General features: G+C 51.1%; 1 protein-coding gene across 1 annotated transcript in view; it reads right to left on the bottom strand.

Moving 5' to 3' along the window:
• JAM3 (junctional adhesion molecule 3) overlaps positions 1-13,598 on the bottom strand; it is a 31,299-nt gene extending 17,701 nt beyond the window's left edge. The window contains exon 1 of the mRNA XM_074894961.1: positions 13,497-13,598. Coding sequence (XP_074751062.1) covers positions 13,497-13,542 — 46 coding nt within the window. The 5' untranslated portion in view covers positions 13,543-13,598. The remainder of the gene's footprint in view (positions 1-13,496) is intronic.
• Positions 13,599-19,282: the final 5,684 nt, after the last annotated feature.

Consider the following 19,282-nt stretch of genomic DNA (forward strand, 5'->3'; position numbering starts at 1 on the left):
CAAGGCAAGCTTGTCTAAAGGAGCAGAAACAAGCCTTGGCGTGGAGGGGTTAAAAGATTACTTGTCCTGGAGGAGCTGAATTAGCCACATATCTGGGAACTAACTTCTCCCAGTCCCTGACTTGTTTTTCTCCTTAAACATCTCCTGCTGCTATTTTTAGCAGAGAATTTTCTCAGCCGAATGCTCCCAGTTGAGTCCTGGTCAGAGGCCCTTCTCCCAGAGAGACACGGGCCCGGCAGCACGTGCTGGTCCCCCGTTCAGCCTAGCTTAGAATTCACAGTCCTGCTGGCCTTGGGGTTTACATGTCGCACTGCCAGGTCTCTCCTGAGGCGTGGGGGACGATCCCCCCACCAGCCTGGTGCAGGCATATTAAATGCTCTCACAGACCCTAAAAGCCAGGGGAGGCTGCAGTCTGGTCTGCAATTTCAGAAGCAGCTAAAGAAGAGGGTGGACCGGACTTGATAACCGCCTGCAGGCTTTTTAGGAGTATGAATGGCAAAAAAGGTGGGAAGGAGATAGAGAGAAACGATTAGGCTGACGTTAATAACAGAATCTGCTTCTCAGCACTAAAATCTATTTGGATTCATTCCAGTTCCTCCAAGGGAAACCATGGAAGCCTTTATTGTTCATAAAAGTTGCAACTAAAATCGGTCTGGATAAAGCTTAAGGAAATACCTCTCGGAGGACAACCCTGCCTTGGCTGCTGGAAACAAATGAGGTAACTCCCTTCCTCTTCTCTGTTTTTCTTGGGGGACTTATTCCTCCTTAGCCAAACTGGTAACGTGTCCATCAGTCCATCACTCCCCTCCCCTGGCTCCTCGCTGCTCCAGCACAGAGCAAAGCTACCAGTCTGCTCAGGCCGTCTGCCTCTGTGCAATCAGCAACATGTCGGCGAATGTCTGGGGTGGTTCACGGGGAAGCAACGCTTCTTTTTTTTCTCTACAGCTTGATTTAATACCTGCTGCCAGAGATGGGCATGTAAATCCAAAGGCCAGATCAGGGCACACGGATGGACGGGGAATGAACCCCTGGCTCGTCTGGGCTAATGTGCGGTTAAAGCTGGGGGACCTGGGAGGATGGAGCGCTCTGGATCCTGTGAGCGAGGCGCGGGGCAGGCTGCAGTCCAGCGCTGGCTGGTCACAGCAGAGCCACAGTCAAGAAGGTCCCTCTAACAATGGCCCCTTCTTGGTCAGCGGATCTGTTGCCTGTGTGTCTTGGAGTCACGTCAGTGAAGCAGATTGGGAACATATTTGTACTCCCCACAGCAGTACAGAAGCCAACCCAGACATAGAAGAGCAAGCTGGGCTCTTTTCTGCTCCTTGCCTCAGTGCCAAGTTTCCAGCTCTGCTTGAAACCTGTGGCCGAGCCCTGCTTTGGCAGGGGTGAAGGGAGAGGACAGGCAGGATGGGGAAAAACTCCACTTCCAGCTCATGCCTGCATAAATTGGCAGCTGGCTACAGGAGAAGGGAGCCAGACTGATCTCGGCTGCGCACCTCCGAAGGCCCCCACGAGAGATTAAACCTGGCACTGTGTGGCTTTGCCCTTCTCCCCTGCTATGCTGAACCAAACGGGGCCGAGAACAGCCGTCACCTGGACAACCCACAGAGGCTGCAAAGGCTCATCCCTGTGGCAAGAGCTACCTTCAAAAAGCTTCCCCAAGCCCAGCAGGAATCCCAGGAGCCCAGGATTTCTCTCTTGACCTTCACGTAGACGTTCCAGCACATGGGCACTTAACCTTTGAGGCTCCTTTGAAAATCCCAGCGACAGCGGTTTACGGATGAGTATGCTTCCCCTAACATCTGCCCCCTGTATCAGATGCTGCCAGAGCTGCTCTCTCCTGGCTCTGCTCCCAGCTGAAGGACAGACAATAGGCATTTAAATGCGGTCTCCACTTCCCCTCCCAAACAGCCTGGGGGGAGATGGCATATCAGAGCCAAGGCAGCGCTGACAGCACAGCTTGCCAGCCAGCGACAAGTCTCTCTAGATCATGGCCTGCCTTTTCTTTCCCTCCCAGTGCAGCTGAACTTCTGGCTACCGTTGTTACTGGGTGTGCAGGCCGGCTCTGCTGGGCAAGTCGTGGCAGCATCCAGCTAGCCAAACCGAGGAGGTCTTTTCTCAGCACACTACTACTGGAGCCAGCCTGATCCCTCTCTGACTGCTGCCCAAATTGACTGGTGTCCTGGATTCCCAGCCCTGCCGGCCAGAGCACTGGTTAATGGACCTATCCTGGACCATGCCACCTCACCTGGAAACACACCGGCCACTTCTTGGACTTCCCTTGCGCACCCTTAATAGGATCCAGCTGCAATTAACTGATCCAGGCAGTGCAAGGGGCAGGGAGAGGAGCAGTTCCACCTCCAGGAGGTTCCACAAGGGTTCAGAGAGAGCTGGCTTGGATTCTCCTGAAGAACCATTGTTCCATCTTTCTAGAAATAGCTCTGCTTCTCGCATCCTGGAGCCATTCAGCCTGTTTGGCACTGTTTCTGCTGCTTCAGAGACAACAACAGAGAGTGAGAAAAACCTGTCTAGACACCGTTTACCTTCCACGGACTCCCATTGCCACATCAAAGCACCACTTCAAACCAACCCGCAAACTGGCCAGGTAATAATCCCCAGCTCTCCTGTGCCTGCTCCAGCCAGAGGCAGGCAGACCCATCTCATCGTGCTTCGGAGCTCATCTTCTGACAACAGGAAGAGAGGCAGGATGAAAAATCTCATTACAGGAGCATCCGCAGAGGTTACCCAGCCTCACACTACTCGAGCGGGGGGCTACGTCCTTTCTGCTCAGCATGTAGGTAGAAGTAGAAATCCTATCAGCAATCTGCAAACCTCCAGCTCCTTTCAAAAGCAGCCATCTAAGGCAGTCCTCTCAGCAGTCCCACCTGCTCAGATGCTGGATCCCTCACCTTCCCAAAGCCGTGTGTGTGATGCCAAGCAAGATTGAAGAATATCATTCCACGGCACCCAAGGAAATGGAGGTTGCCAAGAGCTACAAGCAGCTCGTCTACCGCAAGGCAGCAAGTCACTATCAGTGCAGGACAAAGTCACAGGAGCTCAGGTAAATGCTCAAGATACCTTGAAACCAAGGGAGCTGGAGAGGTTTTTAGGTCACTTGAGCACGAGTTACTTGAAGTCACTGCTTTGGGGAAGCACCTGGCACTAGCATCAAGCACTGACCCTACGCAGCCACCACAAGAGCAACATCTAGCTCATTATTTTAATAAGGGTCCTTTGAAATACCTTCTGTGCGAAAGACAGCTAAGAAAACCGAGTCTGGCTTTACTCTGTCTCGGGCAGAAACAGCCTTTATTTAGCAAACTGCTGCTAACAGCTCTGTCTCATTAGTCAGTGTTTAGGGAACCAGGCTGCAATTGTTCTGAAGTCTGGCATTGCAGAAAGAGGCTTGATAATGAGGTCTACAGGAGCCGATTCCTCCTGACAGCCCCACAATGACCCAGAAATCCTACTTAATTCCCTGTCAGTGAAAAGTGCTGAGTAACAGCGAGGTGCAGAGGCACTGGGGGCTGATTTGAGAGGGAGGCTGCAGCCTCCGTTCACACTTTGGGCTGTGATGCAAGAGCTCGGGGGTGGCAAAGCCAGCACCGCTCAGCTACGCAACAGCTCCCCAGATAAAGCAGAGGGGAGGCATGCCAGGCAGATAAACTGAGGTTTGTAGCCTCGTCTGTAAAAGCTCTGCCACCACGTAGAGCCTGAGGAGCGCTGGGAGCAGAAGCCTCTGTTTAACACACCAGTAGAGACAGGAGTGGGCACTCGGAAGCAGCCTGGCCCTCGTTAGGGCTCACTGAACCCCCTCAACTGCAGCACCTGGATGTTGTCTTCTCCGTGCAGTGGGCATTGTCTCCTCTGGGTCATGCTTTCTTGCGGAGTGTGCCAAAACCCTGCCAAAAGGCTTTATTTAACTCCCCGACTCAAACAGCTCAACTTTTATTGACGTTCCTCAGCCCAGCATGCCCAGCAGCTCACCGACCTCATCTGCACAGCTACTGCTGCTACCCACAGAGCCTGGGGTACGTCCTGCTGTGGAGACAGCCCCTTCTGCCATGTACCGGAGTCGTACCGGGTGCTGCCTCCTCTCACGGGGCCGTGGGATGAGCAGCTCCTCTCTGCCACACCAGGCAGCGTGCGTGCCCCGGAGCTGATGCTGAGCTTCTGACACGTTCTGCACCAACTGCTTTTCCCCCCCCGTTTCCTTGGAGGAAAATGCAGCAGGCTGGCACAGGCTTGGGCCACAGACACACCACTTTCAAGTGGTTTGTTTTCAACAAGCAGCGTGTGTACCACGGTTAGGAACCTCTGGGCTGGGTGGCTCAGAGCCAGCTAGGCCAGAAGATGAGGTAGAGGGACTCAGCTGGAATGTGGGCTGGATACAGCTGACCTTGAAGACCACCCCCAGTAAAGACCCTTACAGGCATGTGCTTGCCACCTGTTTCAGCCAGCAGACGAGGGACTCAAGCAGGAATTCTGGAAGTGAATGCGGAGTCTGTTAAAAAGTGGTCTAAAGACTCCCACCCACGTGAAGCTGTCGCTGATGTGTACAGCCCCTCGCAGAGGAATGCATCTTTGCCCATCATGTGCAAGGCTGCTACTCCCGCACTGCAAATGCAGCCCTGTTTAAAGTACAGCTCAAATCCGCAAAGGACTGCTGTTAAAAAAAGAAATGTGGAAATGAAATCACCAGCCGAAACAGTGTCTAGAGACAACTCAAGCCAAGTCCCTCGAATGTCAGCACCAGAAGGAGGGCTCTGAAATGGAGAACCTAGCTCACTCTGCACCGGCTCTGCTGGCACAGACAGAAGATCTGCCTCAGACATGAGGAAAAGACATATGCTGAGAAAGGAAGGACCAGCTTTATTTTACCAGCCTGTGTTCCCACCAGAGATGTGCTTTAAAGACTGCCTTGCAAAGTAGGAATTAAATCCAAAGGTGCCTATGCATCTTCCTTGCTGTCATCCCCTTATCAGTTATCTCCAGCCTGCGCTGAGCCAGAAGATGAAAGGATCCTACCACCACTTATCTTCCCACTTAAGAACACGCTTAACAGCTTGCTGTTAAAGAGGAGGACACTCAAGCCTCGGGAAGCAGCTGTAAATTCTGCAAATGGGTTCCCTGGCATTTCTTTGAAGGAGCTACTGCTTCTCAATGAGGGATACAGATACAAAAAGGAAACTAGGGAGGGAGGAAAAGAGGGAAGCCGTTGTAGCAAAGAAAGACTTTGCCTCACGTCCAGAACGTGAAGCTGAGTGACAGATGTGAGACGTATGGCGTGTGTCTCTCAGAAGTGACCGAGGATGAGCCAGGAATTGAAAAGCTCTTGGGAAATATCTAAGCAGCCAGAATTATGACATGTTTGTCACTAGACCACAAAAAGCTCCAAAAACACGCTCTCCTCGAGACTGTGTAGTGCTACAGCCAAGAAGGTTAGGGGATTCCCTTACGTGCTGCGGGCAGAACAGAGCTGCCTCGTCTCTGAATCGGACCCTCATCTCCCCTCCCTGTAGAGCTGTTATCACGGTGAACCTGGGTCCAGCTTGCCTTTGTCATTTAATAGCTGAGTCAAACTGTCAAAACGGCCAAACAGGATCTGTTCCAAATAGTTGCAGAAAGAGGAGGACCAAGGAGCCTGCGGCAGAACACCAGGAACCTCCCCGGGCGAGGAGAACAATCGCTATTGTTGACCCACGGCGGGCGACGAGCACGCCTGGGCGCATCGTCGGGCAAGAGCCCCCGAGTCCTCCCGTGCTCACAGAGCAAATGAAGTGGAATCCGGAGTGCCCCTGTGTCCCCTGGCAAAGCCCCAGCGACCCAGCACCACGGACTCATCAGTCCCCATCGCTGCTCAGCTGTTGGCTTGGGGAACTCGAGGCGCGGTCGGCAACTGGGAGAGGGGGGCACTGGAGTGCCTTTAGAAGCTGCTGCCAGCCCAAACGCAGACTTCAAAGGGCTCATCTTGCCCTGTTGTGTGGGAGAGCGTGCAGCGCCTGTGGGTGAGGACAGCTGTGTGTTGGCCAGGCCCACCAGAGGATTTTTTTGATGGAAGAAGAGAAACTAGTACCTGGTTTAACCTCCCCTCCAGCACACACAAGGCAGCTCTGGCAGGCAGAGCTCCGCACTGCCCTGTTATTTATGGGATGTTGAAAACTGGCCAGAATGAAGGGAAAACACCAGATACATAAGGATGCTTACCAACTCAAACAGCCAGTTCTGCCTGAGGGAGAACCCACGAGACGCAGAAGGCGATTACAAGGCACTTCTGCCTTTCATCTCCAGATCGCTGGTTCAAAGGCAACTCCCATCAGCACTGACCAAGCTGCAGCCAACTAATAGCTATTTAAATGAGATAAGCCATCGCCTCCTTGCTCCCTGAGAAGTCAGACCAGCCTCATCGATGTATATATGTGCAATCTCAGCAGAGTAGCTAAGACCAAAGAGGGAAGCAAACCAGCAGCTCCTCTGCTGTAGGAGCTGCTGATCAACGACGAGATCCACAGTGCTTGAAGCCAGCTCACTTCATGTCTATCCAGCCCCGTTCAGCAAAGCACAGATCATTCACCTAACTTGGGGTTGTGTATTACTCCTTCCACCTTTGTTGTTGGGATCTAGACCCCTCAACAAAACCCACCCGCTCTTCCAAGGACGAGGGACTCCCCCGGGCCTCAGGTACAAAGCTGCTTTGTGCACAGAGCTGGGACTTCCCTTTCTAAGGTCTGTTACTGATGTGCAGGACCTCGCTACTACAGAGCGGATGTTTTCCGGGTTCTAAAAATAACTAACTCCAAACAACATGGTGGGCATAAAGAAATATTTATCTTTGGGCTTTTGCGGAGATCAGTGCAGAAGGAAAAGATTAAAGCAATGATTTAAGTGTGTATTAAAAATAGCTGTTGATAAGATCCTTTGAGGGGATGAAAGCTATTTGACAGAAGCAGCAAGAGCTGCAGGACTTTGCAACACCTTCCCTGCAGTTAACTGTGTGAGCTCCCGGAAATCATTCAAGAGAGTGTTAGCAGCCAGATGCCTCAGGAGGAAGTCCATTAGCAGGCAGCAATCTCCTTAATGGACCCTCGGGGTACACGGTAGATGCTGCCTCGCCTATGGACACTGGGTTCTTTCCACTGCTGTGATTCAAGGGCTGCTCACGCAGCCATTATCATCCAGCACTCCAAGGAACGCTCCTCATCTTTATGGCAGCCCAGTAGCACGATGAATTACTCTTTTGGGTAGCTTTCATTGAGCGAGGACACAAATTGATATAGTGAGGTTCTTCTCTTTTTTTACCTAGCAAAGACAGACACTGATCCGCACATGCTACTGCCGTGCAGGTAAAAGCAGCAACATCTACCCTTTGTTTTCCAAGGATAACATCCTAGCGAAACAAAAATGGCTGATCTTGGCCCAAAAGATCAAGCAGAGCCGTGTACATTTATGTTTAGAGAAAATCATTAAATCCTCAGCTGGGCAACCGACTCGACTCGAGCAGGTCTGAGAGAGCACGCAGCCACCCCGGAGAGATCTGAAGCGGCAGGAACCTTTCTACTGGGGATGAAAAGCAGGACTGCTGTGCAGAGCGCTACTGGCTCTGTTAAAAGGTAAGCTTGGTTTCTCAAAACAGCTCTCTTCCGTGACACGGTTTGGCAGTCTTATTCTTTACTGCTAATGAAACTGAAATTCTGACTTACTTTGGATGTGTAGAGTATTACGGGCTCCTTCAGCAACCATTGAAGGACTTCATCTCGAGACATACTGGACAAGACTCAAAAATGACAAGTGAATTCGGTGTCTTGGGCAGAGGAGTAAGCAACGAAGTCAGACGCTTTCAGTGGACCTGAATTTTTAGAAGTATTATACTTCCACCCTCCAAAACAGAGTCTAAACCAAAGCGCCCTGATTTACACCCTACCTGTGAAATGCTGGCCACTTCTATAAGAAATTGCTCCAAAGTTTATTACGGTGGGGATTTTCAGAAGAGGCCACGGGTGTTAGAAACACAGCCTAGTAATGGGAACAAATCCCCTTAGATTTCAGTGGATTTCTCCAGCTCAGCAGAAAATCCGACCTAGGCCACTAAAATGCATTTTTAACAGTGCAATTAAAAATCTTGAAATACCGTTGAACATTGTCAACTGCTGCCTTTCAGCCACACGCCAAAGATATAGTAAGTCCCTGGCACATTGGCAGTTTTAAAGCTCAACATCTTCAAATGAGCCAGCTGTGCCCAAATGAATTAAGAGGACTCTTAAAAACCTGCTGATCTTACACTTGTGTTGTAATAATCAGGTACATCGATGCGAGTAGGTTAGAGTGTGTTCTGGCTCTGAAATCCCTGGGATTTATGACTTTTAAAAAAAACCCAACAAAACGTTGAGCATTATCTGAACACAATTTAATTTCATTTCCTCTATTGCTGCGCTGAAACCTTCATTTCCCCTTGTAACTGACTCTGTGTTAAGCCCCGTGCTCCATCCCGCGAGGGGCACTACATAACCCAATACATTATATTATTTATACTGACAAGTGATTCTTGCACGACAGAACAATTCCCATTAATTTTTCGAGCTTATCTCAAGTACCTGTGGGCTGTCAGGTTACCGCATGCATGTGACTGGTTTTCTTTTGAATTAGTTAATGCCAGCCCAGTGTTGACTGGACTCCCATCTCAGCAGTTTGCAGGTGAGTTCATGGGAATTCTACCCAACTGTGTTCTCAGGAGGGGGGGAAATTGCAGAGATGAATTCCTTTTTTTTTTTTTTTGCCAACTCCCATTCATAAATTTTGCTTCTACATCTGCTGCTCTTTTCTCTGCCAGTTGTCTGGTTTGGAACATGCACCAAAAGCAATTTCCTTCAATGCCCAATGCAGCAGACACCGAAGAACTGCAAGGGAACACCCTCTCTAGACCTTGCTTCTTGCGTATTAGTGTTTCTTCTAAGAAATTTAAAGGCCTGGCTTAGGATGCTACTCTAGTAAGAACTGGGCACCAGCTCAGTGATGCAGCTGTCTTGGTTTTGCAGTTCCAAGCTGTGTGTTAGACAGCTGAACTTCTGCACAGGAGCCACACAAAGCTTTCTTACAGGATGAAATGCAGCAAGGCAATCAAAGCGAGCGACTGCTCAGAAGAAGTGAGAAGAGAACCTCAGCTGGCCGTTCTTGTGCAGGAAACATCTCCAATATACACCTCCCTCAGTGTTTATCCCCAGAGGAAGCCTGCTTGACCTCCGCTTAGCTAAAATGAGAAGCAGAAGTCTGTCAGGAGTGAGACCAATGTTCTGGTGAAGTCCATGGAGTGCCTTGCTGTCCTGCTCCCCACAGATGTACTCTTTTGCTGGTAAGTCTCTAAAAAAAGAATTAAACTCTCCAAACAATACCTCTAATCTCAAGTTAATACTGAGGGTGTTAGCACTCTGAAGGGTCATAAGCAAACATATACCCGAGCTTTCCAGCCAAAAAAAAAAAAAAAAAGTCCAGTTTTTATATTACTGCATATTTTCCTGAAACTGAAAACTCTCATTGCCAGCATGGGAGTTTCAGAGCAGCAACCCAGCAGGTATTTCCTCTGCCCCAAGCGCAGCTGTTGACAGAACTGCACCCAAACAGCAATCTAGCCCCTCTGGGTGAAAATTAAGACTGTGTCCAGAACATTCATTAGCACAATTAAAGCCATTAACTGCTTCTTAGGCCATGCCCTGACTCAGCGAAGGAATGGGTTTTGTTGCACGGCACACACCCTTACTCCTCCACTGCATGGAACTGACGGTTAGTGGTTGAATTTGGTTTTGATCCTGTGTCTCACAAAAACATGATACTCCCTAGGGGTTCAGAGGGAAGGCAAACAGCCCTTATCAATTGGAAAAAGATGGTGCAGTTCATAATCTAGCTGATAGAGAAGCCAGATTGAGAATGTAATTATCCTAATTAATTTTATATCTCGAATTAATCTCTTTTTATATAAACAGCAGTCTCAAAGCAGGCCACCAGCTTTTACACACAGAGCAGTTGTTTTATCTTGTTGAGGGGCATGTTCGCAATACACGCTCTTGTTTTGCAGGAAAGGACTCTTGAGGACTCAAGATCCTGTTGGTCTGTGGAAATCTTTCCCCTCGCTGACTCCCTCCCACCACTTCAGGCCTGCTCCGTAAGGAGTTCACGAACCTTCTCCGGGTCATCAGGGCTTGATGCAATGAACTGTGAAGCATTAGCTCTAAATATACAGCTGGGAGGCCAGTTCTGCTTCAACACATAAACACTCATTGCAAAGGTGGATAAAGCAGTGAACGCCGTTTGCAAGAGAAATTTAAATAATAATCCAAGTAAGCTGCAAGGGAAGCAGGAGCGAGCCGGGGCTCACTAACGTTTTACCCGTTGGAGGGGGCTAAAGTTAGGGGCCGACTGGCTCAGAAACCAGGCCCACCCGCAGCCGTGATGTAGAACAGCTTCTGTCCTTGTTGGTGAAGCTACAAGCAGCAGCTCATTCCGCTTTATCTACTCGTCGAGGTGATTTTTGGCAACTCAACGTGTGTTCCTGGTGCAAATCCTCAGTGCGTGGACAGATAACTGAAAAACAGCCGTAGCGGGCCAAGAGACCCAGAATTCAACTTGTACAAGGAAAATAAACAGGTCAGTAAAAGAACCTAAGTTCACGAGCAGAGCAACATCTCAGTCCCCAGCTCCTTCTCCTCACTAAAGAAAACACATTTTACTCTTTGAATCTACTTGTGCTTCAGTAACCAAGTAATTCTCAGAAGTATTCAGAGCAAGAGGGAATGTGCTGGTATCACGTTCTTTGTCAACAGCTGTAAAGTAGATGTGCATCCAACTACTCTTTGGTGGTGATGCCAGATATTGCTTACCCAAATAGGAACACCAAGCCCTTCCTAAGAATTTTTTTGAAGATGTTATTAAGCCTCTGATTTTGGCACGGCTCTCAAAGCTGTTTGTCCTGATTTTTTACTGCCTGTTGAAAAGAAAGCAATACTGCAAATACTTCCCATCAGAAAATACCAACAAGCGACTTATCATAACTGCAGTAGAGCTAACAACATTTCCACCGAGTGATTTTTGGCACTGACAGCTGACTCGGAACAGTTGTTGGTGGCTGGGACAGATGGACTTCATATATTAAAAAAAAAAAAAAAAAAAGGAAATGAGAACTACTCTGTAGATTTTGAAAAGCCTTTTGCACAATCCAACATATTAACAAAACCTCAGAATTAGAGGTTTGAACACACTGAGCTTTAAAAATGAAATGGGCCAGGGACTTGCTGTATCTCCCCATCAAGGACTGTGAGGTATCAACGTGTTTTATCAACAGGAAATACTTGAGAGTTTTAGGAAGGTCTCCACAGTCTAGCATGTGAAATCCTCAAAATCTAAATGTCTGTTTTCAGGGGGGCGCTTGCAACAGAGACCTCAAGGTAGGACATAACACTGATGTCAATTTTAAGCCCCCTTTCCATCACTGACGTCTGATGATGACCACGGCATTTCCCTGGTGTGCAGAATCTTTAGATGCTTTTAGTGCCTAGGGCTGGGTATGCACTGAATACCCCATGCTTCACTGCCTCCCGTTTCGGGGCGATGTTTTAAGGCCGTGATCAAGAGCAGGGTCTGTTCTGGCAATCACACTGCAGGAGGAGGCAATCCCCGCTCCGCAGCCAGAGCAGCACCTTACAGCCTAAAGCACACAGGTCAGAGTTTTGCAGCCTGGGATCTCAGCATCTTTTTAGCTTTGCCCGCTTCCTTTTGTGCCTTTTTTTTTTTTTTTTAACAAATTGCCATCAAACCCATCCTTACGGTCACACTCCTACCTCGCTATCCAGCACCAACCCTGCAGACCTCAGTACATGTTTAATGTGAGGGACCGCTGACAGCGTAACCTCCACGTAGTGGGATGTGCCTCAGTACGTAATAGTGGAACAAACTTTTTCATTCTCAACCTCACTTCTGCCCACTCTTCTGGACTGATGACCCCAAATCTGAAAACAGCTGGAAATCGGTACAGCATGAGGCACTTCAATTTGGCCGTAACCCTTTGTATTTAAATGGAGAGCAAACCCTGTTACCACTTGGTTTACTCACCAGATAAATGTTCTCAGGCAGAAGTGTGAAACTAGTGGTGCTTGGCTGTTTTTAGCAACTTTTGTCTCTCTAAAGAAACACAGATGTATCTGTAGCTCAGTTCCAATCTGGCTATCTTTTAGGCCAGATTCAACAGGCACCGCTCACATCACAGAGGAAGGAAACGGGCACCTTTCTACCTCGCAGCTCAACTGTAAGGAAAAGTTGTGTTAACTCTGTCGTTCTTCTCACTCAAGGGGAGCATCCAAATCCAGAGTTAGCACCTGGAAGATTACGCGACGCTCCAAGGATGAGGCACTCCCAATTTCTCCTGCTGAAACTGTTTCTGCTACAAACCACAGAAAAGCAAGCGAACAGACCCTGGCGCGCGTGACAACCATCTCCTCATTGCAGGTGACTGTCAGAGTCATCTTCTCACCCCTCCGCTTACTTTTTTGGTAAATAATGCCCAAATCTCACTTTATTTGAGGCCCAAGAAGTTATCTGAAGTCACTGGAGAATTGTTTTGTCCTTACATAAACTATTTGAAGTATTTCAGTCTTGAGTTGACCCAAACCACTTATTTGTGTGTCAGTACAGGCAGAAACAGCCCCGTGTATTTTAGTTATCAGTTGCTGGTTGTCACCCTAACCCCACTCCATCCCATTTTCTCCTTCTGCCATGCGGGCAGACAGGGGGGAAGGGCGATACAAGCCCACCGGCTGCTGTCCCCCTCCTCATCCCCCCCCACTATTAATAGCCAGACAACAAATGAGCCCGAATTCATTCCTGAGGGGAATTAGCAAATGTTTTTGCAATTAAAACTGCAAACATTCATGCGGGGCCCCCGGAACAATAGGCGCCTGTGCCTGGTCTTGAATAGGCACTAGTGTCCGCCCTGCCTGCCTGCCGAGGCTGCACATTCCTGGCACCCTCAGCCCTGGACCCGCTCCTTGCTGAGCCGGGCTTTGGGCTCCTTTCCCCCTCCCTTGTGTCCGTGTGTGTCCCCACACACACACAGTCCCTGCAGCACCCTGCAACCGCGGGGGGAGCCGGCGGGTCCTCGCTGCGGGCTCCGGGGCTGACCCCCGGGGCCGGGGCAGCGCATCCCCCCCGCGGCCGGGGCAGCGCATCCCCCCCGGGGCCGGGGCCGCGCACCCCCCCCTCCCCGCAGCCTTCCCCGGTGCGCGGGGGTCGGGGCAGCGCATCCCTCCCCGCCGCTCAGCCCGTTACGGAGCCGGGGCAGCGCATCCCAACCCCCCCAAATTCAACACACACACACATACACACACACACACACACACACACCCCGACGCCCCTTCCCCGGGATGGCGACCGGGGCAGCGCATCCCCTTCCCCCCCCCGCTCCCTCCCAGTGCGCGGCGGGTCCCTGGGACGAGGCGGCTCCGGTGTCCGGGACTCACCGAGCAGGGGCAGGAGCAGGAGCAGCGCCGGCGGCCGCAGCGCCATGATGGGGTGTGCGGAGCCGAGCCGAGCCCCGCCGAGCCTGCGCACTGCCCGGGCGGCGGGGGGGGCCCCGGGGGCGGGGGGGGGGGGCGCGCTCCCGTTACCGCGGAAACCGGGCGGGGAGGCGCGGATCCCGGCGCCTGGCACCGCGGGGGGGGGGGGGGGGGGCGGAGGCAGGGAAGGGGCGGGGGGGACCCGGGGGAGCCGCCCGCATCCCGGCTGCTTCCCGGGAAAACTACCCCGGCGCTGGCCCGGGACGCTCCGTCGGTTGGGAAAGCGCCGTGGAGGAAAGTTCAGCGGGAGCAAGGAGCTGGGAAGACTTTTGATGTCCAAAACCTCGAAATTAGCTCGAAGGAAACGTTTGGGTTATCCAAACCCATCCAAGTTTTGCTCTAGAGTAGGTGTTTTCCCCCCGTGTTTCATGAGAACCCCTAAAAAAAAGGGATTTCTTTGTGAGAATTTCCCCTAAAAAGTTCTCTCACCTGTGTGTTTCACTATAAACTTTTAACCGACTCGAAGCAAGAAACGCAAGGAGCTGGGAAGACTTTTCATGTCCAAAAACTGGAAATTAGCTCAAAGGAAACGTTTGGGTTATCCATACCCATCCAAGTTTTGCTCTAGAGTAGGTGTTTTCCCCCTGTGTTTCATGAGAACCCCTAAAAAAAGGGATTTCTTTGTTTCCCCTAAAAAATTCTCTCACCTGTGCGTTTCACTATAAACTTTTTACCAACTTGAAGCAAAAAACGCAACCAACCAGCTGGGGAGGGAGCGCTTCTCCTGAGGAGCTTCCCCGAGCCCTCGTGTTGTCCCAAATTGTTTCTGACACAGCCACGTGTTTAATTCAGTGATTCTGCCCTGAAACGTGCCTCTGCATGGAGACCCCCCCCAAGCTGCTGCGTGGCCCTCAAAAGTGTCCCAGAGCCTTTTCCTTTGATTAACAGAAAGAAACAAAACTTCTCGGCACTGGACGCTCGCCCCGAATTCAGCGAGTCAGCCTGGGTCAATGCTGGTTCCTGCGTCACTGTCAGGAGCGTGTGAGGGGGATGTAATTAAGATGCTGTTGAAGATCAAGCAGCTGGAATGAAAGCCAAGCTCTCCTCTGTTCTCTAAACCAGCTCGGGAGAGCTGGTACAAATTACGGGATGTAAAAATCTATTTAACTTGATAATGTAGCAAATCTAACTCAAGATGCTAATGAGTAGATTTAAAGGGCTGATCTGAGCCTGGTGAAATTAATACAGAGATTCTCATCAATTCTAATGGCCAGATGGGACATTTCACTGGGGATGAAGGGGAAGGAATCGCCTAATAAGACTATATGGCTTAAAACCTGACTCCAGCAATCTTTGGGTTGGGTCCCTGTTGAGTAAGGAGTCATTTTAACACAGTCCATTTGGACTGAAATGACAGGAGATGTAAAATACGATGACATAGAATATAATCAGCAATAAAATGCAATCACTGAGGTGTCAGGTTCCTCTTTAACTTCCCGCAGCAGCTTAATCAGAGAAGATGGAGCCGAGAAAGAGGAAAGCAGGAAGGATGGGAGGGTTTCTAGCTCCTGCGCTCCTTCTGGCCTTCTAACTTGTATTTCCACTGCCGGGTGAAACAGGGACCTGCAAAGGCTCTGCAGCACCCTGCACCGTGGGCTTTCCATCTCCTGCTGGCCACGGGCCCCGCTGGAAACCGGGCTGGAGCGGGGAAGCGCCGTGCTGGGAGAGCAGCAGGTCGGCGGTGCTGCGGGGGAGCTGGAGCTGGATCTGTGCTAAGGAGCTCTTCTAAGTCTTGATTTCCCTCTCCAGGCTGCTGGAGCTTAGCCTAGGCGGGCGTTGAGAGTGTGTTTGTGAATTAATCAATGCAGACAGAGGCCGGGTTTGAAGGCAACTGGCAAAGCAGATAGGACCTTAGCGCGTACGGCCAGGGCACAAAACCTTGAACATCCTCTTGTATCTACATCCCCGCACAGGACAGACGTGCCAATTGCCTATCTCAGGCAGATCTCTTCTCTTTCTGCTGCTTCCGTGGTTTTATGACAGCAACGTTCTGCCTTTTAATCTGCCGTCGTCACTGAGGAGCCATTTGAAATGTGAAACTCAACAGGCAAAAGGAGTCACAATAAATATTATTTAGAACCGTAGGACAGCAAAGCGCTGCAGTGTAAAACATTGATTTTCACACACAAATGGAGCTCCCACTTCATTATTTAACGTTGAAACAAGTAACTAGAATAAAATACGCACTAAGAGCATCCCTGTGTAGAGCAGGGGTGTATTCAGGCATGATGAGGGGCAGCATAAAGCTGCCTCTTCCTATGATTTCTTTGTTCTCTGAAGAGCTTCCCATCTGTGCTCAAAACGAGAAGAGGAATCCGCAGGATGAGAGGGAGGGAGCACATGTCCTGCCACGGAGCCCTCCCCAGCTCCAGCGCGTGTTGGGCAGCGATGCAGAAGAAGGTGCGGCGTGACCCACCCCAAGGTGCTGGATAAGACAGGGGGGCCTCCCTCCCGGCACTTGTAAGAGCAAAGGGAAGGTGACCGAGGACTAAACTGGGAAAAAAAAAAAAAAAAAACACCTTAGGGATTTCTAAAGGTTGTGCGGAGCGTGTTGTACACCAAGTGTTTGGGATCTGAAAGCAGCTGAAGGCAACTCGGGGAAAATGAATATCCTTTTGGTGCTTGTAGTGCCTGGAGGCCCAAACTGAGGTTCAAGCCCTGCTGGGAAGAAGCTGCTCAGACCTGTAGTAACAGGCTGCGCCTGTCACGATGAGTTTTCAATAGCACTACACATGGCAGACAGGAATGTTGTTATTATCTGAGGCACCGGGGCTCCGAGGACGCTGCCAAGGAGCTGTGACATACCTTGCGTGCGGAGGAGCAGCCTGTCTGAGTCCTCAGGGCTGTCCATCTGGACCTTTCCCAGCCAGGAGGTTCTCTCCAGACCTCTTTAACTTTGAAGCTGTGATTGTGGCAGGCTGGCCTGCTGTCCTGTGAGGAAGGAGGTGCTGGCAGACGCCTCCGCCAGTGCAAGAGCTTGGCTGTTCTCAGGGGTGGGAGCTGATGGTGCTGGCCCGGCGGGAGGACAGCAGCCCCGGAGGTAACCCGCTTTGTTCAGCATTAAAGAAAAACTTCTTTCCATGTAAGAGGAGGGCTGTGGGCCACTGTGTTTGCTCGGGGGGTGAACGCCAGCAGACAGAGTTTTGTTAGACGACGTGAATTGTCTCTAGAGCCATCTTTGTGTGTGATGGAGGGAAGGTCAGTAGGTGACAGAATCGGCCATTGGAGAGGGAAAGTCTCCCCAGAGCTGCGCTCGGGTGAGCAGGATGCCACCACATTCAAGTGCATCCCACCCCTGTTTCCCCTCTGTGGGGGCTGGACAGGACCTCTCAGTCGAACTGGGTAGGACGTTTGGAAGCAAAGTCCTGCCTTGTCTTGGAGAGTTTCTAGAGTGACTTTAGGCTCTGCAGATAAAAAAGACACTCTTATTTACACATATCAGTTTTGATCTGAGGATCTCAGAGCACCGTGCAGATACCCATTTACCCAGGATTGTTCTCAGCAGCTCTGGGAATAGATGAAGGCAGCTGGCCTGCATCCTTCCCTCTTCCACGCTGCTTCTGCTGCTAGGACAGCTTTCTATGGATACACTCCTGCTGCAGCGCCTCTCACTCCTAGCTTAAGACAGCATCTCTTTTTTTGTCTGCTGTAGTCTAGACAAGTTGTTGATTCCCTGGTGTCACAGACCATGACCCCACTCCTACACCAGTCCCATCATTTTTCCCTAGTTCATTGCTCAGGCATATGCTTGTCTATTTTGAATCATTTGTATGTGTGAGGCTGAGGCGCTCCTAATCTTGTCTCCCTCCCAGGGCGTCAGTCACACTGGCATGTGCCTTTTCCCTGTCTGCCTCCCTCTGTTTATGGACTACAGATATTTTTAATTCCACCCTCTAATTAGAGGTAGTTTTCTCTGGGTGTTTTGCACACAAGGCCTCTCACGTCTGTGGTCAGCAGGGCACAGCAGTAAGACTGGTCATGCGTAGAAACCTCCCTGCTAAATAAATCCGCTGCCCTTCACCTCCCAGCAGAGATTGGGATGGGGGGGGGAAGGTTTGCATTCCTCGGGGGTCTGTCTGCAGCAGCGCTGTGGGATCACAGCTATCTAGAGCCAGCTAACCCCCCGAGAGAGGGACACAGCTGCCTTCTCGTCCCACACCCCCCTGCCTACGGCCGCTTAGAGCTCTCTGAGCCGCACAGTCAGTGCTCATGACTCTGCATCCACGGGGACCCCCAAGCCGAGCTCACTTACCCTGCGCTGCTCCAGGGGCGGAGAAGAGAGCGATACTAATGAGAGATGGCCTTGAACCCAGTTCCCCCAGCGAGGAACCTGGTCTTGCTGACTTCCCAGCACCAGGCTGCCCAAGCATCACCGCCTACCCAGCTCTCAGCATCCTCCCGAGCCGCAGCCAGGAAGGGAGCTGTGACCCCGGCGCAGGAGGGGGCCGTCGCCTGTGGTGGGTGCGGGCAGTCCTTCTCCCCCTCGACGAGCAAACAGCAGCTGGCTGACCCGTTAGGCAGCGAGCACTCCTCGGGCTGCTTGAAGATTTCCTTTCGCTCTCTTCACAGCCAAGTCCTCTCTCCTGCCCTATCCCTCGGCAAACTGGAGCCGCAGATTACCAGGCCAGCTGGTCATTATCACGTTACACTGCTCTCTTCCCTTGCCAAGGCGAGCTGGGGAGATGGCACCAGCTCGCAGAGCGGCAGGTTGGGCTACCGGGCCCAGGGGCTGCGTGGAGGAGATGGATGCTACTCCCTTTTTTGTCTCTGCCTGGGGCGTGGAAGCAAGGTTGGGCTCTCAGTGGGAAGGGGATGCTTCATCCCACCTAGATGCTGGTTCACAGACATACTTATAACTGTTAGAGCCAATGCTCTGTTGAATTTATCTCTATTTTCCCCATTTTTTGAGGGGAAAATATTTGCTTAAGGAGGGTGAGGATGTACTGCAAAGCTTGGGGCTCCCGCAGCCCTGATCTTACACTTGGGGTGCTGAAGGAGCTGCTCTGGTTCCTCAGCATTGTGGCAGGAGAGCAGTGGGGTCTCCCAATCCTTACTGTGCGGTACGAACAGCTTGTTTTTGCAGTGCCTCTCGCTGCCTGCCCACAGCCCTATCCCCCTGTAATCACCTTTGCTCGTTCCCTTCCTGAATCACTGTTTATTCTGGCTCCGAGGGCTCATGCTGATGTGGAGGAGCAGTCTTGTCTGCGAGCCGAATTTTCCAAACTCTCCGAGATTGTTTTGACATGCTCAACTAGCAGCCGCCGTGTCAGCCAAGGGTCTCCCACCACCCAAGCAGCACCTTGCTCGCCAAACACCACACGCCCTGGGGCCAGCAGTTAGCCATGCAAACCCCCCCCACGCACGCACACACCTATTGCAGCGCTGTATTGTTTAATGAGTGCCTTGGGTTTTGCCATTCCAGCTCTCCTCTGAGGCTCTCCAGCAGACAGCGCTAGGCTCCCCAGCTAAAACCAGTTTTAATGGCTCTGGTGGAAATCTCTGTGTTGGGCTCAGGATTGGCAGCTGTGCTCAAGTAGGTTGCTTGGAAAGGAGTCAAGAATTTGGTTCTTCTTGATCTCTCAGGTACCTGGTAGTGCTGTTTCCTGATCCCCATCTACCTGATGACTTAACCAGGTGACAGCCATCCCATGCCTTGAAATCTGAAGCAGTCAGAGGAGGGCTTGTCTCAT

This window comes from Strix uralensis, chromosome 26, assembly GCF_047716275.1.
Source record: "Strix uralensis isolate ZFMK-TIS-50842 chromosome 26, bStrUra1, whole genome shotgun sequence".
In the NCBI taxonomy this organism is placed as follows: domain Eukaryota; kingdom Metazoa; phylum Chordata; class Aves; order Strigiformes; family Strigidae; genus Strix; species Strix uralensis.